The sequence below is a fragment of the Eublepharis macularius genome, chromosome 1 (genome assembly GCF_028583425.1).
Source record: "Eublepharis macularius isolate TG4126 chromosome 1, MPM_Emac_v1.0, whole genome shotgun sequence".
NCBI lineage: Eukaryota > Metazoa > Chordata > Lepidosauria > Squamata > Eublepharidae > Eublepharis > Eublepharis macularius.
In genome coordinates, this window is record NC_072790.1 from 171,718,227 (window position 1) to 171,744,156 (window position 25,930).

A 25,930-nucleotide genomic window follows, 5' to 3' on the forward strand; every position below is an offset into this window, starting at 1 on the left:
CATAGATCCTCCAGGGAGATGTTCTGAGCTTGCTCAGCAGCAAAACAGGGATCCTCCTGCCAGCCAGCTTGTAGGCGTCCATTATCATGTTGGTCGTCCTGACCTCCGGAGCACTCCTCAGCTGACTCCTCCTCTCAACAGGGTCCTCTCTGGCTGTCTATCTGGAGGTGCTGTCAATGCCCACAGGGCCAGGTGGAAGTGGGGGGGCATCTCTTCCTAGGAGTAGAGGATAAGGCAGAGCCCACACCTGGGCGAGATCCATCTCCCAGGTCTATCCGTTGTAGGTCACAGGCACCTGTTATCATGCGGCATTCTTTCACACGCTGATGGTAGCAGGCCATCGTGGCACAATGGACCACCAGATGGTCTGTTGGCAGGAAGTGTGCCTGCACCATGAAAATAGAGCTCTTGCTGTTGAGGAGGTCAGTCAGTTTTCACCCTGCCATGGTCACCACCACAAGCATCAGAGGGGATTAGATGAAAAGTCTCTAGTAGAGACTTGCATTGAGGCATCTCAGCCCAAGTCACACTCCATTAATAAACACTCCTTTTTCCAATGACCCACTTCATGCATGTGAAATAGGGACCACAGTCTTCTGTCTCTCTGGATGGGCCCAATGTCTTCACAGCCATGGGTCCTGGGAGACTGGGCACCGGGGCTCGGGGGCCCACGCAGGTCGGCAGTGGTACCAGGGTCCCAGGGTTTGGGTACAGGTTCGGTGGGTGGGGCTTTTAGCAGGCACAGCTGCCCTTCAGTCCGTCCTGCGTGGAGCTGATCTCACTTCTCTCGGCCTTGCATGGCTTGGGCTTTCCCTGTCAGATATGGCGCCCACTATGAACACCCATTGATGTCGCAGCCATTGTGCTGCCTCAGCAGTTCTCTCAAAGGCATCAGGGTATGCAGTGACATCATCTTTGGTCCTAGCTTGATCAATTGAAATGGTGGGGTCCAAAAGCTCATTGGGGCACCAACCCACAGGTTGCCCACCCTGATGCCTCCACCTCAAAAGCCATCCACTACTTGCCAGAGATCCCATAGTAGAGTGACCTGGCCATCATGCTTCTTCTTCTTCTTTTTTTTTTAGAAGGGAACAGGGGGAGAGGGGAAAGACAACATATAAAAACACACACTACATCTACAAGTATTGGATTCCCTTCATAATACCATTATTAAAGTTAAACTTTCTAATATGCTATTAGATTGGTAGATCTTATAAAATACAAACTACAGTCAGTCAGAATCAGGTCTTCTTCCCCCCACCCCTGCGTCTCGGTCTCAGTTCTCTCTGAACAGCTACAATAGCTGTGCTCACTCCCTCCTCCCCCCTCCTCCCTTCAGATTCTGAATCTTTTTCTTGCTCAAACTATTGATGATTAAACACAAAGTCCCTCAGTTGTGCTTCCGATATTATCTTGTAGGCTTGGTCTTTATATCTGAACCAGATGCCTTCCGGAAATAACCGTTTATATTTTATTTCACGCTTCCTCAGAAGAGCTGCAAACCTTTTGTATTTGAATCTTCTTTTTCGAGCTAAAAATGGAACGTCCTTCAATATTTTAACCTTGTTGCCCAGAAAGTCCAAGTCCACGTTGGTCGAATTGTATAAAATGGTGTCCCGAGACTTCTTAGATGAAAAATCAATAATAATCTTGCGAGGCAGCTGGTGCTTCATTGCATATTTTGAAGATGTCCGATGGACTTCCAGAATATCGCTTTTTAACTCTTCTTTAGTTGCCTTTGCGAATGACGCCAAAAGTTCCGACACCAAATCCTTTAAATTTTCACTTTCCTCCTCCTTCACATTCTGAAGACGCAATACCATCTGAGCACGATCCACTTGTAGTCCTATCAGTTGATTCTCCAAAAGCTTTGCTTCTTTGTTTGTTGCTTTCATGAGTACAGCATTTTCCCAAGCAAATTGCTCTGCCCCGAACGCTGCATCTTTAATGGTTTTCACTTCGTTCTCAACTGAGCCGACCCTTTGTCCGATTTCATTTAGCTTATCAACAAAGGGCTTCATAGCTTCAACGACCGACCATTTAACCACCTCTTCAAGAGTTTCTCCCTTCCCCTGTAATGTCGCCAAAACCGATTTGCTCACAGCAAGGCTTTTTCGTCACCATCGTAGGCGGGGGGGGGGGGGGGGAGTCCGCCAACTAAGTTCCGAAACTCAGTGAAGGGGAAGATATCCAGACCTTCTTAGCTTCAACTTGCACCAATCCTTCGCATATGCTTGAAATAACAGAAGGGATTCGCTTACTTACAGGTTTTCACCTTAAATCTGCTTGTTCCCGTTCTCCATGGCCCGGCAGCATGCGATGTGCTGCGCAAGTCTGCCGGCCTCCATAGGAGCAAACAGGCAATTTACCCCCTGCATCGACTTCAGGGGGCTCTTCCCGCAGTGCTCCGGACCCTGACCCCCTGACTGGGAGTCCTGGGGGTTAACCCTCGTAGGTCAACCACCCGGTCAGGCTGCTTGGACGCTTCCTCCCAGACCTGCGGAGAGGAGCGTCCGACATGGCCGGGAAAACGAAACCGAATCCCTGGCCATCATGCTTCTGTTGGACAAGGGTGCCTTAGGCCTCCCACTGCTGCTGTGTCACCTCCTCAAGCAATTGACCTTGGTGTTCGGCCATCCACTGGCCGAACTGGGTAAGTTCCATGGTGGGGTCGGTAGGCAGTTCAGGCCCGGCTGCGGCTCTACCCAAGGCTTGGAACACTGGTGGTCACAGGAGGGAACGTCCTCCACTCCACCCTGCAGGGCCAGGAATACGCATCAGGGGCAGCTCACAGGCTGCTCAGTGCCTGCATTCTTCACCAGTTTGTGAGATGCTACCCTGCCCACTGCGCCATTGCTGCCTTCAGCCATCTTACTGGGTGCTGGGGGAAGATATCCCTAAGCCTCAGATAGGGCAGGGGAGGGAGTTGCACCACTTGGTTCCTCCTCCAGCCCACGGGGTCGTGCACTTCCTTTGCTCCTGTCAGCTTCTTCCAGCTTTTTCCTCCCTGGCCTCACTGGGATCCCTCCCTTTATTGCACCATTGCAGCCCTCCCCTCCATGAGGCAGCCATTCTGCCTTCAGGCTGCCCTGCTGCCCGGTGCTCCCATCATCTGCATCTTTTTTTCCCTCCTTGTCCTTCAGTGGAGTGCCCCCTCCTCCCCGCATTGGGGCTGGACTAGTCCTGCCTCCCCTGCTGGTGAGCTCACTCAGCATCTCACTGTGCCTGTCCCGCATCATCTGGCCCACCCCTCCCATGCTGCCTGGGTGGTTCCAGGGCTTCCATGGAGGCTGCAGCATCAGTGGTGGCTACTGCTGCACCTCCCAGCTGGGTTGTGGCTTGCCACTGCCTGGCCACCCAGCTGGTGGCCCTGCTCCATCGACTGCATCCTCCTGCCCTCCAACAGCGTGCCCTGTGCCACCCCAGTTGGTAAGAGGGGCACTGCTGTGGGGGGGGAGGCTGTGTCCAGGCTGGCTACGCCTGACCCCGCATCCTCCAGGCACTGGCAGGAGAGCATTGTCGCCATGTCCGGGGCAGGCTTTGATGGCCCCGGACAATTTTTTTTATTGTAATTACCTGAATTTACATTTACAGGTGCTATATTACCTTGGCTCAGGCTCTGGGAATGAACATGGGAGGAGCTCCAGCAGGACCTGCTGGAACTGGTAAAACAGAAACCACAAAAGACATGGGGAAAGCATTGGGAAAATATGTAGTCGTATTTAATTGCTCAGATCAAATGGATTTCAGAGGATTGGGCCGGATTTTTAAAGGTAAGACTTGGCTTATTGTGCACATTTTAAAAAAATGAACAGTGAAATGAATAGTGTCCAATATAGCATATCACAAGAAATGTACAGGAGTACCTATGGTTATGACTTATATCATAACAGCAAAGTCAGAACAAGCACTTAGACAAATTACCAAACATCTACCTTGGTTCTAGTAATATGATTGAGGCATCATATTAAAGCACAGAACAAGTCAAACTGTTGAAAATTTCCTTTTTGTTGCATATCATCATCATCATCACTACTGTGCTTATATACTGCTCTTCTAGACAAATTAGTGCTCCACTCAGAGCAGTGAACAAAGTCAGTGTTATTATTATCCCCACAATACAGCTGGGGAGCTGGTGTTACCCAAATTGGAGGACTCCTTGCAAGTAAGGGGAATTAGTGTGCAAGGAAACGAGCTAGTGAGAGGGGGTAATGGGGATCTCTGCCAATTTATACCAGGTCTCTTCCCTCAGAGGTCTCTCAAAATGACAAAGCGAGTGTATAACAAAAGTGGTTTTTATTAAAGGGATATCAAAAGCAATCATTCAAGAACATATACCACACACATACAGAAAAAGTAGAGAGGCTGTTGGATACAGTTTTAGGGTTTGGGAGGTATAGTTACCAGACCATAAGGGGTGAAGCTTAAAGATCCAGTGCTTCATGGCAAGAAGACAGAGAAGGACTCAGACATGTAGTCTGAGAGTGCATGGCTAGGTCCAGAACACACATGACTATAGTGGAAGGGTAGCCCAATTATTCTGGGGAACGTACCCTGTGGCAGGATTGCATCTTTTGCCCCAAAACAACAACTTAATGGCTGTCTCCAGAGTGAGGCAAAGAACTGGGGAAGCTTTGATTAAGCTTTCCAGGGTGAAACTAAAGTTATCAGTGATAATTGATGACCTGTGGTGACTGGATGGGAGCAGCTATCAGATCCCTGATTGGCAGGGTGTGGAGCTGATTAATTCAGGAACTCCTGGAAGACCCTATTGTTCTAGGATCACCAGGGGTGTGGGGCTGAAAGCTAATCTTGCCTCATGACTCACACGTCAGTAACTTTCCAGCTCCTGGACGGGAATTGACAGTCATTTCCTGCTTTGCCAGACAGTGTTCCTATGTATTGTCGAATACATAGGTATGTATGTATGTATAGGTATGTATTGTTCCTATGTTTAAAACACATGAGCAGAGGGGCTTATGATATTGCCATATTATAAGCTTCCTATTAACATGAAGGCAGGTTGGACTGCTAACAATTGGGCTTACTGGAGTGGCTTACCCAAGGCTACCCTCAAAGCTCATATCAGGAATGGGGTTCAAACCAATTAACCCCTATGCTACAGCATAGTAAAAAAAAAGGGGGGGACAAGAAAAGGAGATAAATTCAGACAGCAGTCTTCAAAACCTCTTTATCCATTTTCTGATTAGCTGGGATTTCATAGGAGCTTGGTGGTCAGAAAAATTAGTCCTCCTATTGGCTTAGTAATTTTGGTGTCATGGGGGCATGCATGCACGTCTTCTCTGTTAGCTGCCAGCATAAGGAGCCAAGGAACAGAAGACAATGTCTAGTTAGTGAGAGGGGACACAGAGAAGTGGCATATTATTACAGTCAGCTAAGTGTGCAGATGTGTGTGTTTAAAAGGAGTATGAGTATGAATGTGGTATGTGTAAATAGAATAGATACGAAGAAGGCATTATAAGCCCCCAAAATACCAGACTTTTCATAATTCTCTGCTTCCGAAATTGTATGTGCTTTTTCCTTTACAATAATTATCATGTGCATAACTTGAAATATAAACTGAATGAAACTTGCATTTAAAACTGATGTCTGTATCTAATAAGAGAGAAACCAATAAGATAAAAAGAAGAAAAATATTAAGGGCAGGGTGAGGTGAGAAATATGATAATAATTTATAGCATTATACATAAAATGCAGATGAGCGCAACATGATATGAAAATACATTGGAAGTGATGCTGCACTTCACCAAATTTTAATGGTATATAAATAATATTTGTTTTTGTAATTAGAAATGTAATGGCTTGGTTATTATCAGAACTGCTGGGTAGTTCATTGTTAAAAGGGTCATAGCATTGGTGCTTGTCTGTATATGATAAGAGAGAGAGAATATTATAGTACAGTACATTATATAGGTACAGAGGGGGGAGGGACTTTCTAAAGCAGCAACTTACTTAGCAAGGCTCTTCAGTCCAAACCAGGAGTTGGAGGTTTGGTTTGGTTTGGTTTGGTTTGGTTTGGTTTGCTTGCTTGCTTGCTTGCTTGTTTGTTTAAGGGAGCAGGTTTGTAGCTTGGGGTGCTGCTGTTTTGGGAATAGGTCAGTAATATGTCTTATAAGAGCTTGAGAATGACACAACCGCCCAGTTATGCATATGCTAACTATGGACACCAGGAGTATGCTAAATGATGATTTGTTACCATTTTCCTCCAAGCTAGAAACAGCCTATTTATGGGTTCTTTTCCTGGAATCTTTTCCTGGAAATAAAGATGTTGTCCAAGTATTATAGAAGAGTGAAAAAGAAAGAATCTAATCAAGGGAAAAATCCTTTTCATGTTTTAGGTCTTGCACAGTCTGGTTCCTGGGGATGTTTTGATGAATTTAACAGAATTGAGTTACCAGTGTTGTCAGTAGCAGCTCAGCAAATTTATATAATTTTGACAGCAAGGAAAGAAAGGAAGAAGCAGTTCATATTTTCCGATGGAGATGTTGTAGATTTAAACCCGGAATTTGGAATTTTTCTGACAATGGTAAATTTATTTAGATAAGGTTATAAATGTTTTATTCTTGATGAGAGACAATCAATTATATGTCTTACAAGGTATACTTATGGTTAATTACTATGTCTACCATAGCAATATATTTGAAAACATTAAATTTATATTTATTAACATTTCATCAGTAATAACTAATAATATGTTTTCCAAATCAAAATCCAAATATTTTGGTAGATGTGTGCCTCTTCTTTCTGTCCTAAAAATGTTTAAGAGTAGATTAGCCAATTCAAGAGCCAAACACTCAAAACTGGGAGAGGGTTGTCACTTCCAGGGTAACTGTTCACTGCCACCTGCCTCTCTTGACTAACCCTCTGCTATGAGGATGAGAGACAAGTCTCTAAGCCCTCCCAGGTATTAAACAAGAAGTTAGCCCTTCAAGGTAGGACACCTACAGACTGAATTCCAAAACAATTATTTTGGTAGCTGTTTTCAAATGAGCCAAAGTACTACATTAAGATTGAAGCTTTCAAAGTCCCAAACACACACACAAGGATATTATCAAACAAGTTTATAGAACAGAAGTGCAAAAGGGTACAAACATAGAAGTGTGCAAGCAGAGAAGAAAACAACAAAAGCTAGCTACAAGCACACTTAAACAGACTTTCAGTCTCCTAGTCAAATGTTACCTTTCAGGCTAAAGTAAAATAGTCCTATGAGTTCCAAAGGATCAAGGCCCAGAGACAAAGATCCCGGGCTGCACCAATCCTGGTGGGCAGATCCAGAGCCCCAAAGCAGGTAGCACACAAAATCAAGGAGGGAATAGTGGTGCAAGCTAGAAAGAGGACCCTGGTTTCATTAAAAAATGTTGCAACTAGCCTGACCCTAATTAGCCAATCAAGGACAATGCATATATTCCCACCCAAGATCCTTTGCTAGAATGATGCAATGTATGTGCAAGACCTTGAAACTATTATCTCATTGCATCTGCATAGTCCAATCCTCGCTCTGAAACTGCAGAGTAGAGGTGGGCACGGACTGAAAAACAGACTAAACTTTTACACAGACTGGGCTGGTTCAGCGTTCATGAGCCGGTGGGTTGTGGGACACGCCTTTCATGGATGTAACGAAGTTTGGCTGGTCCGTCATCCGTTGGTCCATGAAACTAGACATCCCAGAGCTGAGCAATCAATTCCCTAGGCAACATAGGAGCTGCCTGCAGACCTTCTGCTGCCCCTGATAACCTTGATAGGCAGCTCTGGCTGCCAACTAGAGAGCTCCCATTATTCTCTATGTGAGCGTTTAGTATATAAGACACAGCACAGAGCCACAGTTTCACTTTCCAGCTGGTTACCAACTCAGAGGAAGTGCTTGCTGCAGGTGTTTTTTTTTTGATTGCACCAGAGGGAGGCTTGGGGCTTGTTTTACAGCAAGGCTCTGGCTGGGAGAAAGCTTATTGGGTTTCCTCAGCTGAGGGCTCATTCTTGTTTCTCTTTTTTTTCTTTTCAATTCTTACTTACTTGTGGGGTGGTGGGCTAGCCTAGGGCTGTGCCGCAGCCCAGTCTCAGAGTTGTAGTCAGGCTCTGGGTGCAAGCTTATTGGGTTTCCTCTGCTGAAGGCTCATTCTTGTTTCTCCTTTTTTCCCTTTCAATTCTTATTTGCTTGTGGGGTGGTGGGATAGCCTAGGGCTGTGCCCCAACCCTCTCTCAGAGCTGCAGTCAGGCTCTGGGTGCAAGCTTATTGGTCTCCTTGAGGGCTCACTCTTCTGTCTCATCCCCCCCCCTTTCAATTCGTATTTGATTGTGGGGTGTTGGGCTAGCCTAGGGCTCTGCCAATTGCTGCAAGTCAATTGGCATTTGCAGCTCCTATTCTATGTACTGGAAGTTTCCTTGGGGCAGCCACTTTGGGGGTCTGTAACTCGGATCTCTGAAATGCAATCTTGGCCAAACTTGGAGAGTGGCTGGAGAAGAGCCTGCTGAAGACACGCTGTGAGTTTGGCATCTTTTAGTGTGAAAGGGGTGGTGGTAGGGCCCCTGAAAGTGACAGATCACGGACCGACAAACCAGTCTGCGAACCGGGGTGGGTCCATGAATGGTCCGTGGTCCGTGAAACGTGGCAGACCTCAGACCAATGGTCTGTGGCTTTTTCCCAGGACATGCCATGTCTACTGCAGAGTCATCATGACTATATAGGCTTCTATCAGGTCCAAATCCTGAACTAAACCAAGAAACAGAATAAGCCAAGGCAGTATCTTGACTGTTTTGTGAAGATAATGGCCATTCTTGTAGTAAGACTTTTTCTTAAAATCAGTAGCAAAAGAGCTTTCTTTTTTTATACTGTGCACTTTGCTTTAGAATATTCACTATATAATGTTGGGCTGCTGTCCAGATGGAATAAGTAGTCCAGTGCAGATGTAACAGAGAATCCCTGTTAATTCACATTCCCTCCCCTTCATGGAACACATTCTCCCTCCCTCCTTAACCAAGGTTAAGTAAGACCAATGATAACGGCAGTTAGCATTAACCAGAATCCCTTAAATCTAGTAGTTGAAACTCAGCTCACCCTATATTTTAACAGCCTAGTTAAACAGAAACCTGGTTAACTATAACTGTGATTACTAATAACTGATTAACCATGGTTAAGCAAAGTAAAAGGAATTTGCTCTATAGGAGGGAAAGGGGCTGCAGGAACAAAGCATGAGTTCCTGAGGTTGGTTACTTATAATCACAATTAGTAGAATTTTGCTTGTTCAGGCCAATGACTTATTTTTAAAGCTCAGACAAACATTTTGTAAAAACACAATGTGCATGGCTAGTTCACTCCCAGTGTTTCCAGAAACATAGGCAGTTGTGTTGGTCAGCTTATCCATTCAAAGTGAGAGCTTGTGCAGGTTTGCCTGTGCTGAACAGCATATGATTCTTGGATTGGGGCAACAGTTTTATTAGTTTTACTGAAAAGCAGCAGGACTATAAATAGGGATGACCACACATGGCCACAGACCCTACCACTCATGCCCATCCTGTCTGGGGCTCAGGCTGCCCACTTGCAGCAACAGCCACTTGCATCTGCCCTATCCAGGCTCAGGCTGTCAGCTTCAGGCAATGTCTCTCACCCATTTCCCAAAGTGTGACACTCTGATGGAGAGCTGGCAGGAAACCCTGGGGGTGGGGGGGAGGTTGCAATGATTCTGGGGGCCCATCATGTACTGTTGCCCAGGGCTCCAGAATCACTAAGACTACCCATGACTTCAGTCCACTAAAAGTAGACTCAACAGTTAATACGGGCAGAGTGGGATGAACCCACCATCTTTGCCTGAACTGCTGTTCCAGATATTTTGGCAGATATGTACCATTGGATTAAAGGATTAAATGAACTTCATAATTCATAATAATTTACTGTACTAAAACATGCAAGTTATTCCACATACTTTGAATAATTTTTTTGTAAATCTTTTATTTGTAGAATCCTGGCTATGCTGGGCGCCAGGAACTGCCAGAAAACCTGAAAATTCAATTTAGAACTGTTGCTATGATGGTACCAGATAGACAGGTACAGTTTATCATTATGTTGTGGGAAATTCATTAAGTTTGGAATTATTACACAACATAAAACTCATGCTGTTTGCTTTTTTAAAAACTTCCACTTCTTAAAATGTTAATGAGATTCTTAATACTGTACTATTCCATTTCAGATAATCATGAGAGTGAAACTTGCAAGCTGTGGCTTTATTGAAAATGTTATATTGGCTCAGAAATTCTTTGTTCTTTATAAACTTTGTGAAGAGCAGCTTACTAAGCAGGTAATATTATAGCTCTGTTTCATCTTTGTAGCAATGGACTGCTGGAGCAGTGACAACAGAATGGCTCAGATCAGTAAATAAGCCACGACTTTTATAGGAACTCTGAGGGTATCCCTTCCGGGCTATTTGTATAAAAAGGCTTGCTTGCTGAGTGTATTTGATCTTCCCACAGTTCTTTTGTTTACTCAAAACTGATATCTGTGATATCTGACAACCCCCAGATTTTAGACCCTTGTGAGTTTGCATCATGGTACCACCACATTACTGATGGGCAACCCCACCTCCCCTGGGCTTATCCCACCCACCATAACTGCTTCTTATGAGCATTTCTTTTAAAGGCTTGAAAAAGTTCAAGGGCTATTTTTGTATGTGTGAATACTCAACAAACACAATAAACAAAACACCATTCAAACATGTAATTTCTTTTTCAAAACAACAAAAAGTTTGCAAAGGTAAAGAAGGGATACCAATATAGAAAGACTTACCAAACACTAGAAAGTCCCCTTTGGAGCCCATTATTCTTGCAATGACAATCTTCATATTAGGGATAATGGGAATTATAATTTTCTGTGCCAGGAACTAGAGTTGGATGTTGGTGAAGGTGAGCTCTTCACTGGTGGAAGTTTAGCCCAAGTTCTAAGGACTTGGAAGATTTTTTTGAATTGGGGGTGGGGGTGCACATTAATTGCTCCTGCAGTTTGAAGTTTGTTGTTATTTCTAGATGTTATAGAGATCAGGTTTTGTGCTTTGTCTTTGGCTAAATTTTTAACATACTATTTGTGACATTTGAAAGTACTTGATAAACAATGAGCGACTCTGGCTTTTCATCAACTCCGTAATTCCGGGCTGCATGTTCAATAGCTATAGATAGTGCCAAAACTGTATTTATTGAGAAGGAAGTGGTTTCTTTTCTCCATCTATCCCCCTGAATATCAGCTCTGAATTTAAGAAAGAGGTACCAAACTCTGGAAATCATACCATAGTTTGGATAGTAAGCCTATTAACATGTTTACTGGTTTCTTATTATTATTCTTTATTGATAAATTATTCTCTATTGATAAATTACTTTCATTTGTATATAACCCAGGTGTTTTTTTGCCAATTGTGTTGCCTACTTTTATTATTATGTGCTAATCTGTTTTCTATGAAAACAGATGTTTGTTCAGTTTCTGTTTTTCTGTAGTGTCAGTTTATTTCTTGATGCAGTTAAGTGTAGCATGACAGTGTGTCTTCAGCACTCATCTTTTCTGATTCTCATATTTATACCATGCCGGGTATTCCTCATATGATGGAGCAAATCAAATCCAATTAATTTGGATGAGTTGATTTGTAATGTTTATATATGAGAAAATAGCTGAATTAGCATTTTAAAATAGAAAGTACAGTAATTCATTGATATATTTAATAGTTTTGAATACTCTCAATTTTCCTAAGATTCTGTGTTTTGCAAAGTATGAATATTGTGGTTCATCATATGTTTCTGAGCCTGTCATTATGGAAATAATGCATTTAGAATTCTCCCAGTAATGATAAACAAATGTATTGGTTTTTATTTTTAGGTTCATTATGACTTTGGTTTGAGAAATATTCTTTCAGTGTTGAGAACTCTTGGAGCTCAGAAGAGGGCCAGACCAGATGACAGTGAATTGAGTACAGTCATGAGAGGGCTGCGAGATATGAATCTGTCTAAACTTGTAAGAATCAATTTGTGTGTCCTTATGGAGTTAGAGACTTTTGATCAGCTGCTGGCTTTCATCTTTTTAGTGAAATGCTTCCTTCTTTTTCCATTTTTCCTTCTCACTCCCTAAAGAGGAAGGGTAGAACCTGACACACACAATTTTATACCTGTATACCTGCTTTCACAGAGGATGCTTACAAAATGAAGCCTTAAGATCATGTTCAAAGACATCTGGCCCCCCAACATCTAATCTGATGAAAGAGGGTCTTTTCCGCATGGGGCTTTTTCACTGGTTCTGGCCCCATACTACATCAGTTTCTCTCCAGAGTTCTGCTTGCATGGCCAAAATACAACTATTCAGTCTCCAAACTATTTCCCAGATTTTTTTACATTCTATACTGCATCTGACAAAGAGAACTGTGGTTCTCAAAAGCTTATGCTACAGTAAAGTTGGTTAGTCTTAAAGGTGCTACTGGACTCTTTACTATTATTCACAGAAAGGCTGCATCTGCTGCAGAATCAATATTTCCCTGGCTTTTCTGTGTTGTTCCTCCCTGCACACATACTGATAGCAGTCCTCCATAGCCTACAACTTGGGAAGCAATTATGGATAGGAAGTGTCATAGGTTCAGTCATAGCACATCCTTCCGATCTCCCTCCCTCCTCTTCCCTATTCAAGGCTAATCAGGGCTCTGATAGCCACTCCCATCCACCCATCACAGGTTGTCAGTCATCACTGATAACTATAATTCCACCCAGGAGAACTTAATCAAAGTTTCTCCATTTCTTTGTCTTGCTCTGGAGACAAACATTTGGCTCTTGTTCTTGAGCAGAAGATGCCATCCTGCCCCTGGGTATGTTCCACCATATAATTGGACTCTCCTAGCCCTGTTAAGTGTGCGCGCATTTCCTTGGATCCACTTGCTTCCACCCTCAGATCCCATCTGAGCCTTCCTGCTGAAGGGCTAGTCGCTCAAGCTGCCTTTCTCCACAGACAACTCAGCTCTTCTGGATGGTAACTATAGCCTGAAACTCTATTCAACCTTCTCACTGCTTTTCCTAGGAACACTGTATGTGTGTGGTGCATGTTCTTGTTTGATTGCATGCTTCCCCTTTAATAAAGACCATTTCATTTGAAACACCCACCTAGTCATTTTGAGAGTCCTCTATGGGGAGGGACCTGGTATACATTGGTGGAGGATCCCGCGGTTACCCCCACTTGCTGCCTCTCCTTGCACGCTAATTCCCAAAACTTGCAGAGACCATCCACATTGGGTAACAATACTCCAATTTTTTTCCTCAGTGAAGTCAAACCATGGCTTTTTTGAGGAGCAAAATACTTTCTTCATTATGAGACCTGGCTCTGGTCCTGCCTTTCACCTTCCCTTTTATTTTCTTGCACCCTGAGTGGTTGAACAGCAACCTATCCAATTTTTTTCCTGAATTAAAAAAAAAATTAAACAGCAATGTTGCCACATTGGTGCCTTAAAAAAAAAAAAAAAACACCTCGCAAACTGATGTGGAAAAAAGCCTATAGTATGGCTAACTCTAAAACTCTGCAGAGAGCACTGTATCCCTTGATATTTTAGAGTTTCCCTCTGTGCTTCCTCTACTTTTTAGTCCATTATTTTGGCAATTAAAAAAGTTTTTTTTAAAGTAATGTTGCAATGATGGTACCTTTAAAAAAAACAACCAAAAACATTTCTTTTGTTCCTTGGTGTAGAATGCAGTCTGAAAAGCCTCTTGTTATAAGCTGCTGGTTCTAGATAGAGACCATGCTAAGCTGACTGTTAAGCATCGAGAATAAGGCTCATGATATGCACTTCCACATTGTGAGCTATAGCCTTCCACAGGACAACTTCCCTTTTTCTAATGTCAACATGATGACTCTATAGAAAGGTGGTGATATTATCAAATCAGTAAAAAGATGGACTCATCCTTTGGACAAATGCAAACAAAGAAAACTCCATTATGTGATCAACAATACCCCTTGTACTGAGTGCACTCTGCATAGAAATAATCCATAACAATCTACATAACCCAATGTGTACATGTGTACATATCATGTTGTTATATCTGCAAATAAATGGATATTAGTTATTTCAACAATAATGCACATTGTGACATATTAAAGAACATTTTTTTTATTTTTTAGGTAGATGAGGATGAACCCCTATTTCTTAGTCTCATCAATGACCTCTTTCCAGGATTAGTACTGGACAGCAATACATACGTTGAACTTCAAGCAGCTGTTTCAAATCAGGTTGAAGAGGCAGGACTGATTAATCACCCACCTTGGAATCTTAAGCTTGTGCAGGTATTGCATAATGCATCTTACTGTTTCAAGACAGAAACAGAATATAAACTAAGTCCATTAGTAAAGTTTTACAATGTGAACTTCAGCACTAAAATTTTATTGTTTAGACATTAGAACCTTGAAATGTAATTGTCTTTGGAGGAAAAAAAACCAGGTATAATGTTCTGTACTTTGCAGTGTGCGTGTTACCGTTAATGCACAATCATAGTGTAATACCCAGTATAAGAAAACTAATAAACCCAATGGCTATGTAGGAAAGTATTGTATTGAATACTGAAATATTGAACCCACTTGACCACTGTAGTCATTCAGAGGCCATGCTTTGGGCTCCATTGCATCTTGAGATTAGGTGGGTGGCACTGTGGGAAAGGGCCTTCTTGGTCAAGGCACCAGAACTCTGGAACTCTCTTCCCAGGTAGATTTATCTGTCCCCTTCTGTTGTTGTCATGTGCCAGCGATTAAAGCATTTTTTGTTTTGTTTGGTGTTCTTGCAGTGATCCCTCCTTCATGCTCCATGTTTTAACTCTTTTAAATGCTTTAATAGTTGTTTTTATGCCTTTGTATGTTTTAGCTCTGATTTTAATAGTTTTAATTATGTGGTTTTGTTGATTTTAACTTTTAGAATGTGATCTTTATTATGTTTGTTTTAATTTGATAGATCTTTTAATGGCTCTTATGAGGTCAGAAAGGTGGGATATAAATTTTGTTAAATAAATAAAATGAATACTGTTTCCCACCCCAACCTCCCTTAGTTGTATGAAACATCCAAAGTACGCCATGGGTTGATGACACTTGGACCCAGTGGATCTGGAAAAACAGCTGTTATAACTATACTGATGAGGGCAATGACGGAATGTGGATATCCTCACAGAGAAATGCGTATGAACCCCAAAGCTATTACTGCTCCTCAGATGTTTGGCAAACTGGATACAGCAACTAATGATTGGACAGATGGAATCTTTTCCACACTGTGGAGAAAAACTCTGAAAGCTAAAAAAGGTATGCCAAATAGACTGTATTATCAGGATATAATTATATCATATCTGTATTCTGCTGAAAAGGATCTCCCATTTGCAGATTATTAACTTCTCTCTCTTTTGAAAGAGACATACCTTGAATATGAAATACTTGTAACTATAATTTTACAAAACTGTGAATTGCTGTTTGAAAATAAGAAATACTATATGGTCTATAGCATAGGTATGCAGATTTGAGACTTGTTGATCTTAATAGGGTTTAAAGCAATGGATCTCATGCGTGAAATCCAGACATTAAGAGCTTAAATACACTGTCAAAGAACTCCCATGATATGGCTTTTGCTGGCCTGTATTATGTAGGGCAATAGATAAGTGGATACATATTTGAATGCTCCACCGTATAAAAAAGGCTCTTGTGTACAAAACGAACATGTCTGAGAGAAGGAGAGGTTAGAACCTTGTGCCATGTAGTTATCAGATTGTGTATTTGAAACGCTAAATTCACCTGAATTCCATTAAAATAGAGCCCCAACATGGGGCTATCTTGAATTTATGGACACTTTTTCAAAAAAAAGTTTTCTTCTTTCATTCCAAATGAAAAAAATCCAAGGTGCAGGGGTTGACAAACTAATATTACTTACAGGTTATTAGTGAAATCTGGTAAGTGGAAGATACCTTGCAGTTTCTTCTTTCCTCTTTTGAAAAATTGCCAATTGCTGATAGTGTAGCCAGCCACTGAGCTGGGCAGGCCTATTAATTGTATAACCCTGGTACGCAAAGCATTTCATTGCTTTGAAATGAGCTTTAAATTAAGGGGGCATATTTGTTTTTTAATTTGTTCAGTTGTTTCATTTACTTATTATCTCCATTGTATCTTAATATATTGGAAGTGCAGAACTGTATGATGTTCCTTTGTACTAGGGTTACCAGGTCCTATTACCCTTCCAATGGGAGGGAGGGAGACCCGGCACCCACTTTTTCAGACTCCTCACATGTGTGCAGAATGTGCATGCACTCCCTGCACAGCACAATGACATCACTTTCAGGAGTCATTGTGCCCATGGAGAGTGCTCCTGGTGCGCACTGGCCCAGGAGGTTTTTTGCCTCCCAGACCTGTTCTCCAGGAGCTTTTCTAGTGGCAGTGGAGTGCAGAAGCTGAGAGAGGTGAATCCCCCACCCCCACCAGGGGACTGTCAGCCCTACTTTGTACAGAGCACACCATGGCTTCAGATAGGGTCCATATTGCTAGCAGGGCTAGATAGGTCAGTTCCTATATCCTTCCCTTTTTTTGGCTCTGCTGCTGTCCCTTTGTTTACCCAGAATGCTAGTCTTAGGGGTCCCTTCCTTCTAGCTTTTTCTCTTCCTGCTTCTCTCTCGAACTGCCATAAGGACATGACATGCCATCTGTAATCTCTTTCCATACCAACATAGATAGACAGAATGCTGTAAGGATCAGGCCTTGTACCACTTCATAGAGAATGTAATGTTCGAACCAAATTCCTGCAGAATTCTTGCTAGGCCTGTTTGCTGGGAAAGTCCCAAGCTCTGTTAATTAGCTGCACCTAGGCTGCTTTCTTCTCCTGAGAGAATAGCCTTGGAGAAGGTGACAGCACATCTCAGCCATACCCTTACTCCCTAAACTTTTACAAGTTTCACAAGTGATGTCCAGTTAAGAAATCGAGCCCTGATTGGTTCCTCGAGTAAGCTGATGCCCCTCCAGATTTCAAGAAGCCTCTTTATCTCTAGGCAGTTTATCAGTCTTCCCACCCTGTAGCCATTGCCAACTACCTGCAAAGTGAGAGAGAGAGAGAACTCTCTCTATGCCTCCAGGATTCCTAGAATAAGCTGGCATGGATGGATTGTGGTAAGATCAACCAGCTTTGGAACCAACTCAGAGAATGCTTAGTCAGATAGCCAGTAGTTACTTGTTATTTGTTTTCTGCCTTGCCTAAATGCTTTCTAAGAGCAGTTTCTGCCTTGAACACTCTCCTATGTTTTTTCTTTAATACATATATAATACATATTAAATGTATTATATATGTATATATAATATACATATTATATATACATATATACATATATATGTATATGTATATATAATACATATATTTTACCAGCCTGGGTCCAATATTGCTTGCCAAAGAGGTACACACACTCAAAAGAACCCAGGAAGCCAGGGTGCTTCAAACAAATGACCAGAGCTCTTAGAGGCTCCTAGGAGTCCTGAGTTGGCTAGGAAAGCCATCAGGAACAAGGGATGAGAGTTTCTGGGTTGATACGAATACCTTTTCTGCCTTTCCTGTCAAAGTGTTGAGCTTCTTTACAATAAAAGACGTCAGTTTCTTTTTTAAAGCGACAAGCCTTATATGAATTTTATTCTGCAAACAGCATTCCCCTTCTGCTGTGCAACCAAGCTCTAGCATAATAAATAGATTTACTTTGGTTTCACTAGACTGTTTAGTTTGTCTTTTTACTTTTTATGTGTTACTTTCCGGGGTAATAAAGAACACTAATTAATAAGGCAAATGGAAAGGGCTTTACTGTCTCCCTCTTGTGGAACTGCAGAATGGCTGGTTGCTGGTGTAATCCAAGAGGGAGGGGCCATGTGACAGCTGGCAAAGTAAGCTTGATGAAAAGAGCTGTTTTCTTCCCCCTTCTCCTGCAGGATTACTGGAAGCACTGATAACATCTTTTTATTTGTTTGTTTTGCAATTTTACAGTCATTGTGTAAGCCCTACCTTTTTATTTCCAGGTGAGAATATTTTTCTAGTTCTAGATGGCCCTGTAGATGCAATTTGGATTGAAAATCTGAATTCAGTGTTGGATGATAATAAGACTCTCACTTTAGCAAATGGTGATCGGATTCCCATGTCTCCTACTTGCAAGCTGCTTTTTGAAGTTCATAATATTGAAAATGCTTCTCCTGCTACAGTTTCTAGAATGGGTATGGTGTATATCAGTTCTTCTGCTCTAAGCTGGAGGCCAATATTACAGGTACATATAACAATCAGGGCTACTTTTTATTTTAATTACAATTATTGGGGTTTTTTAATGCTTACTAATTTTCTGCCTATTTATAGGGCTGGCTAAAGACACGTACTCCACAAGAAGCTGATGTGCTGTTAAGCTTGTATGATAAAGTGTTTGAAGCTGCGTATACATATATGAAACTGAACCTTAACCCCAAAATGGAGCTCCTGGAATGTAACTATATTATGCAGGTATATCAGTTACTGGTGTCTCAATCCTTATAAAACTTGGTATTGTGTAAACAAACAAAACACAGAAGTCTTGCTTTCTTGACAAACTGTTTGAACAATATTAGGTGCCTTTAATCTAAAACTGACATTTTTCTTGTAGAAGAACATTGCGTTATGTTCACCAGCCTTTGATTTCACTGAACATTGCATTTAAATTTAATTAAGCAAAATATATATTAGGTGCTTTTGCCCCAGCACCCCCAAATATGACATGAGACAATAAAAACAAAGACAACTTAGTGTGGGTTCAATTAGTTTTGCTTATTTATTTAAATGTATTTAAATGGCTGATCTATGTCACTGCTTATTTAAATAAGCCAACCATTTTGAGGGTGGGCTGTGCTAGGCAACTGCTTGGAGCGCTCACCAGGCAGATCCATCCTGGCTCCAAACTCGGCTGGCAATTATTACTGGCCATGTTTATCCCATCCTGCACAGCCATTCTGTGCTGAGAGGTGCCCAGCTCCATTCGCCTCCCTGATGGGCTGCAAGGCACCTACCAAGTTTGAGAGATGATGCTCAGCAGCAGGGGCACTCCTTGACAGCGCCACCCAGCCATATGGAATGTGATGGCCTGTTCCAGACACACCCATCATCACCATGATGCCTCAGGGTGTTTGCTGATTAACCCTACATATCCTGAGCAACCTGCCCTATTCCTGTCACTCAAGGGAGTTAGCCTAGGTCAACACCTCTTGCCCCATCTGTTGACTTTAATGTCACACAGGCCTTGATGTAGATCAGCGAGCTAAACATCACACCCCTCCCCTGACCGTTGGACCCTATCATTCCCGTTCAAGTGAGACATATCACTTTGAATCAAGGGAAGAGGGATATAAGCGCACACACACCGCCCCGCTGAATGGCTGCAGCCATACTTCCATATTGGCCTTCCATCTGGCCACCTCAGTACTGAAAAGTCTGATGGCTTCCCTCCAGATTCTTCTTTGAAAGAATGCCATCACTACAACCTGCCTGACCAGGTACATTTCACAATCTTTCTACATCCCCCAACACCCTAGTTATAAGTGCAGTAACTTTGTTCTGCACCAAACTGCTCTCTCCCAAAGGAATTGCCAGTACCTCAGGATGACTGTCCTCTCTCAGGACCTGATGGAAAGAGGGCATGTACTAGCCCCAAAACATCCCACACTTGCCACACCATTGGATGCTTGCAAGAAGGAAAAGGCCCAGGTGGTCCCTCAGATGCTGACTTCTGCCCTTCTTTTTGTCCAGAACACAATGGGATTACCCATGATGAGGACCTCGACTGGGCTACACGATATGCCTACACCTGAAAGAAAAAACAATTTAGAATGTGTTACTCAAATGACTAATTTGTTATGAACTCCTTGGTCAGGCAGGCCTCTAATATAGCTTCTGAAAGCCTTGGACCACTGCTGCTGATTTGCCATATCATTTGGCTGGAAAGGCCCCCAAACTGCCTTAGCCCTTGAGCCTGACCCAGAGATTACAGCTGGCACAAAATGCAGGGCGCGTGTTATTACAAGAGTGCCAAAGTGTTATTACACTTTGTGCCTCTCTCAGCCGGGCTGGCCTCCCACCATGCATTACAACCATTTTGCATCCCACCAGGCTAGGGAGGTCCCCCACCTTGCATCTCTCTCAGCCACTTTGCATCTCCCTGAGCCCAGCAGGCCCCCCTTTCTATCTTCCTGGGCCTGGCAAGCCAAGTGGATGGCATTTGCATGAGGCAACACCTACCATTTCTCTGTGTCTTTTGACAGGAGAAGCATTTTCAATATTATGAACTTCAAAAAGCAGCTTGCAAGTAGGAGACATGGGAATCTATCAGACTCCCCCATGTCTCCCGTGGCAGGCCTCCCCCATGCATAACTAGCTGATTGTCCCCGTGGAGGCTCATGACTGCTGGGAGGCCCTCTTCCAAACACTGCCAGCTTGATCATGCTATGAGCATCCTCTCTTTTCTTTGCAAGTTCTACTCCTCTGTGAAATACCTTCTTGGGACCCCATCCTGCTAAGTAGCCCTTCATGGCGGGAGAACAGGGGTTGCCCTGAATCCCCTTGATCCCAGTCTAACCATCTAACCAATGTCCAGGTTAGCCTTCTTCTGTGTGCTCCTTGGTAATTATGAGAGATCCCTGATTAAAAACATGATGAGGTCTGTTGTATCCAATCAGTGGTCCATCTAGTCCAGCATCCTTTCCCAAACAGTGGCCAATCAGTTACTCTGGCATAGAGACCACGGCTCTCCCTTGAAGTAGCCTCTTGGCACCTGTATTTGGGGGCTTCCTTTAGTTGCCATGGCTAGTTCCCACTGATATGCCTATCGTATCTGAATCTCTCCAATCCCCTTTTAAGCCTGGCTACAATTGTGACCATCACTACGTCCTCTGTCAGTGAGTTATGCCTCTCAATCACTCATTGTGTAAAGAAATATTTCCTTTTGTCTTCATGGCGGGGGATGTCATAAAACCTCTAACATGTCCCTCCCCGCTTTTTGCCATGTCCTTTCCAAACGGAAATGTTCCTGAGTCCTCCTGACCCTCCAGCCTTTCCTTACAGGACAGGTACTCCACTGAATGACTATCCCACTAACCACCTTGGTTGCCCTCTTCTGTACTTTGTCCAGCTCTGCAATGTCCTATTGGGAAATTGGTGCCCAGAACTGCACATTGTGTTCCCAATGAGGCCACACCAGAGATTGATATAGGGGCATTACAGCATCAGCCACTTTATTTCCAATCCCCCTCCCAAGAATCCCCAGCAGAGAGTTTTCCTTGTTCACTGCTGCAGCACTCTGGGTTGACACTTCATCTGAGCCATCCACTGTGACCAGAAGGCCACTTTACCTCTCACTCTGCATGTCTAGACCTCATTAGCATGTACTTGGAGTTGGGAGGTTTTTTGTTACAACATGCATCACTGTACAGTTTTCCATATTGAACTTTACTTGCCACAGTGTTGTCACTCACCTATTATAAGGAGATCTTCCTGGAGTTCTTCACAGCTGGTTTTGATGCTCACCCTTCTGAAATGTATGTATCATCTGCAAACTTGCCTGCTATGTTGCTCACCTCCCAGCTCCTGATCATTTACAAACAAATAAATAGCACTGACCCCTGTACCAATACTTGTGGGACCTTACCACTTACTTCCCTCAGTGTGAGGACCACTCACTTATTCCACTTTGCTTACTGTTGTTTAGCCAGTTTATGTATCCGTACCAAGGTAACCCAGGAGTCTTAGCTGGGAACTTTGTCCAAAGTGTTTTAAAGCCCAAATATAATGCCTACCAGGTTGGCCTCATCAACATGCTTGTTAACTTGCCAAATAACTCCAAGGTATCAGCAAGGCAGGCCTTATCTTTGCAGAAGCCATACTGATCTGTCCTCAACAGGTTTTGTTCCTCTATGCACTCAATAATCCTATAGTTTCTACTAATTTGCCTGTGACAGATGTTAGGAAAACTGGTCTGTAATTATCTAGTTTTCCTCCAGACTCCTTGCTAAAATAGAAATAACATTAACTACTTTCCACTTTTCTGGTACAGTGGCCAGGTTCAGCTATAAGTTACATATCTGGGTTAGTAGATCAACAATGTCATGGGTGAGTTCCCTAAGAACTCTCAGAACTCTCAGTTGTATGCCATCAGAATCTGGGTACTAATTATTATTATGCTGATTATTATTTAATTTCCACAACAGGTCCAAAACAGAAATCTCTCAATGCCCCAATTTGATTCTGATTACTGTTTAATTTCACCAACCTCTCAACACCCCATTTTGAGGCCATCTTTCAGCCTCTGCAGGTGGCTGTTTGAAAGACAGGACACCAAGCAGCAATGTCTATGACAGTTGACCCTAAGTCATAGTCAATAAAGAGAGTCTCACAAAGTCTCACAAAGAGATACAGATACTGTTAGCAAAACCTTTCAGTAGTAATACAGAAGCCTGTCAATTTTTCATTCCTTGGGGAGGTATTACATATTTATTTAGCCTTCCTTTGCTTCACCTGGAATTGTTTTCCAAATTCCAGAGCTAGATTGGTCTCTTAATGTAGCATGACGCTTGTTTCTAACATTTACATATTAGCCATGTAGCCTCCTTCAGGTGCCAGGCTAAAATTGTCCCCTTAGCAGGCTGTTAAGTGAGAGGTTCAGGCTGCTTGTAGCCAGAGAACTATGAAGATCATTTACAGTGTGATTCTACTCAGATCCATTCTAACTCCCGTCTAAATCAGTGTCCATAAACTTAAGTAACTTTTCTTCTAACCTGGGAGATGCATTCTACCTGGGCTTTGATTTACATGACTGCAATTAGCTCCCAAGCCCTCTGTAACACTACAATCCTAAATAGAGTTACTTGTTACTCTAGTCTAAGCCCATTGATTTCAGTGGGCTTAGACTGGAGTAATTCTGCTTAGGATTGCACTGTAAATATTGTACTGTCTTGAGAGTTCCTTTTCTTACTCCCTGCCCCCTTTATCTCCTACTTCAGTTAGGTAAACAGTAGGAATCCTATCAGCTCCATTTTTGCATTGCTTATCCTTTAGCTATGCTTTTGGGGGGGGGGGTCGGAGATCAACTTTCCAAATCATAAGATGAGTCCACAACCAACTCTATAATGAAAATATAACTGTTTTATTAGGAGCTGTGAGAAAAAACAACAATAACCTGGGATTTTTAACATACTCAGTAGCATTGCCAACTCTTGGCTGGGAAATTCCTGGAGACCAGGTAGTAGGTTGTGGGGAGGCAAGGGTCTGGGAATGCAATCTCAGCAGGGTTTAATGCCATAGAATCTGCCATCCAATACAGGGGAACCGATTCCCTTAGCCTGGAGAACAGTAGATCTCCAGGCCTCAGCAGGAGGCTGGTAACTAGGGCTGCCAGTCCCCACGCTGGGGGAGGGGATGCCCTGCTCCCACCCTCCACCCCCTGCCCTCGCTTACCTGGACAGCAGATGGAAAGACAGGGGAATGCACCTCCCAGGTCACACTCCCATGTGCTGCAGTAGGCCACTGCAGTGCGTGGGAGCGCTCTAGGGCCTGTCGTGCCACCCCAGCAGCGCTCCTGAGCTTCATAGCGGCCCGATTTGGCCTGAATCAGGCTGCTGTGGAACACAGGAGCACTCCCAAGTCCTGTCATACTGCCCCGGCAGCACTCCTATGTTCTGCAGCAGGCACTACCGAGGTAGGTACCAGGTCTCCCACCTCACACCCAGAAGGTAAGGGGACCTGGCAACCCTACTGGTAACTGTATCTCCTGGCCCCATCAACCTTATGATTGTTACAAACAAAGTTAATCTGCCCACTTCCAAGGTTAATTTCCTACTCTCCAATTCTCTACTTCTTACTAAATAATTAGGTAAAAGGTAAAGGTAATCCCCTGTGTAAGCACCAAGTCATTACTGACCCATGGGGGACGTTACATCCCAATGTTTTCTTGGCATGGTTTGCCATTGCCTTCCCCAGTCATCTACACTTTACCCCCAGGAAACTGGGTACTCATTTCACTGACCTCAGAAGGATGGCAAGCTGAGTCATCTTTGAGCCGGCTATCTGAACCCAGCTTCCGCCAGGATCAAACTCAGGTCATGAGCAGAGCTTGGACCGTAGTACTGCAGCTTACCACTCTGCGCCACGGGGCTCTTAACTTATTCAATTATTCAATTACTAAATTACTAAATTACTAAATTACTAAATTATTATTAAATTGTTAAATAATTATTACATTACTAGTTATGCAGAAATTATCCTAACAACCTATAATGCCTTCCTGCCTTTAAAACACCAGATTGTTTGGGGGAGGGGGAAGAAAACGGTACCAGCAAGTTACCTCACAAATGATCTATCATAGAATCAGTCCAAAACTCCCAACATCCGACAGGGTGCTCACTCTCTTCCTGTTTTGTATTCTCTATCAAGGATGTTACAATATCATAATGGTTCCTAATTCTAGATGCCATGGAAAATGGTTCAAACACTAATTTACTGTCACTTTAAGAGTGTATGATTGCTTTTATATTTTGTATTGTCATTGTTCCATGTAATAGTATATTTGTATTATTGTGTCTTAATTATGATCTTTGATCTTTATGAGCTGTTATACTTGATATTTAATATTGATTATTTATTACTTCATGTTTATTGATAACCTCAGATGTGAATGTTGATATATCATGACATATTTATGAGTATATTTCATAGGATAACCACTTTTGAGCACTTTGCACTTTATAAATTATAAATTGCATAAGATATTGGTTATATTGAGTGATTGATAGCCCACTGGGGACACTTGTCCTCACTATGTTTCAGCTTGTACCCATGGAGGCCTCTAGTTTTTAGTTGATGTGAAGCCGGGGCATACTGAATCCACGCCATTAATGCCATGAATGTCCTTCAATCTAAAACTGGGATTTTTCTAAAACTAGCATTTTTCTTATAGAGGAGCAATACATTATGTTCACAAGCCTTTGATTTCACTGAACATTGCATTTAAGTTTTATTAAGCAAAATAAATCTTAGGTAATTACTGGATTTTTTTCCCTTTTAAAAATATTTCCAGTCCATTAACCTTCTGGAAGGTTTAATACCCTCAAAGGAAGAAGGAGGTATATCATGTTTGGGACATCTTTATAAACTGTTCGTGTTTGGCCTTATGTGGAGTTTAGGCTCCCTCCTAGAACTGGAAAGCAGGGATAAGTTGGAAGCCTTTTTGAGAAGTCATGAAAGCAAACTAGATTTGCCAGAGATCCCTAAAGGCACCTTACAAACAATGTATGAGTTTTACATTAATGATTGCGGTAAGTCAAAAAGCATTGTGATGCTTCTTATTACTTAAGAGTAGATTCTTAATAATTACTGTTGGGGATGTCCTTTCACCATGTTCTTAAACACGTTTATAAAGAAATACATTCAACTGATCCCACTGGAACATCCAAAGAAAATATCTGAGTCAAATAACATTTCATCCTTTGTTGTAATTATCTCTGGCAATTAGAATGTAATCATTGAACTCATCCTTAATAATGCACCATTGTTTATTTGAATGGCTTGGGTACAGCTTACATTAACTTATTACTGGAGGAAATGGTCTTATTAAGTTTAAGCTATGAACATTTAAAGTGTGTGTTGTATACAAGCCATTCAGATAAAATAATTCTTCATTGTGTCTAATAAATTAGCTCCTTAGTTTACCTTTATCAGATTGGTCATTAAGGGCTGGATTTTGTGCATAAGGCATAACTCCAAGAAGAAGCCAATCTTAGGGGCACAGTACCCCACTTCTGCTCTTATCTCTTGCCTTTCTCCCTTACAGTCAGCAGTGGTGTGGCAGATAATGCTTTACAAAACATTGTTTAGTGACTGCATTCCCAATGTTTTGTCTTCATGTAATTCTG

General features: G+C 42.6%; 1 protein-coding gene across 1 annotated transcript in view; it reads left to right on the forward strand.

Annotated features, from left to right (window-relative positions):
- The window catches only part of DNAH8 (dynein axonemal heavy chain 8), a 406,563-nt gene that overhangs the window by 189,950 nt on the left and 190,683 nt on the right, over nt 1–25,930 (forward strand). Inside the window, exons 40-49 of the mRNA XM_054978191.1 lie at nt 3,595–3,773; nt 6,360–6,547; nt 9,974–10,060; nt 10,203–10,310; nt 11,870–12,004; nt 14,144–14,305; nt 15,058–15,304; nt 18,035–18,276; nt 18,363–18,503; nt 25,096–25,333. Of these exons, the coding sequence (XP_054834166.1) occupies nt 3,595–3,773; nt 6,360–6,547; nt 9,974–10,060; nt 10,203–10,310; nt 11,870–12,004; nt 14,144–14,305; nt 15,058–15,304; nt 18,035–18,276; nt 18,363–18,503; nt 25,096–25,333 (1,727 nt within the window). The remainder of the gene's footprint in view (nt 1–3,594; nt 3,774–6,359; nt 6,548–9,973; nt 10,061–10,202; nt 10,311–11,869; nt 12,005–14,143; nt 14,306–15,057; nt 15,305–18,034; nt 18,277–18,362; nt 18,504–25,095; nt 25,334–25,930) is intronic.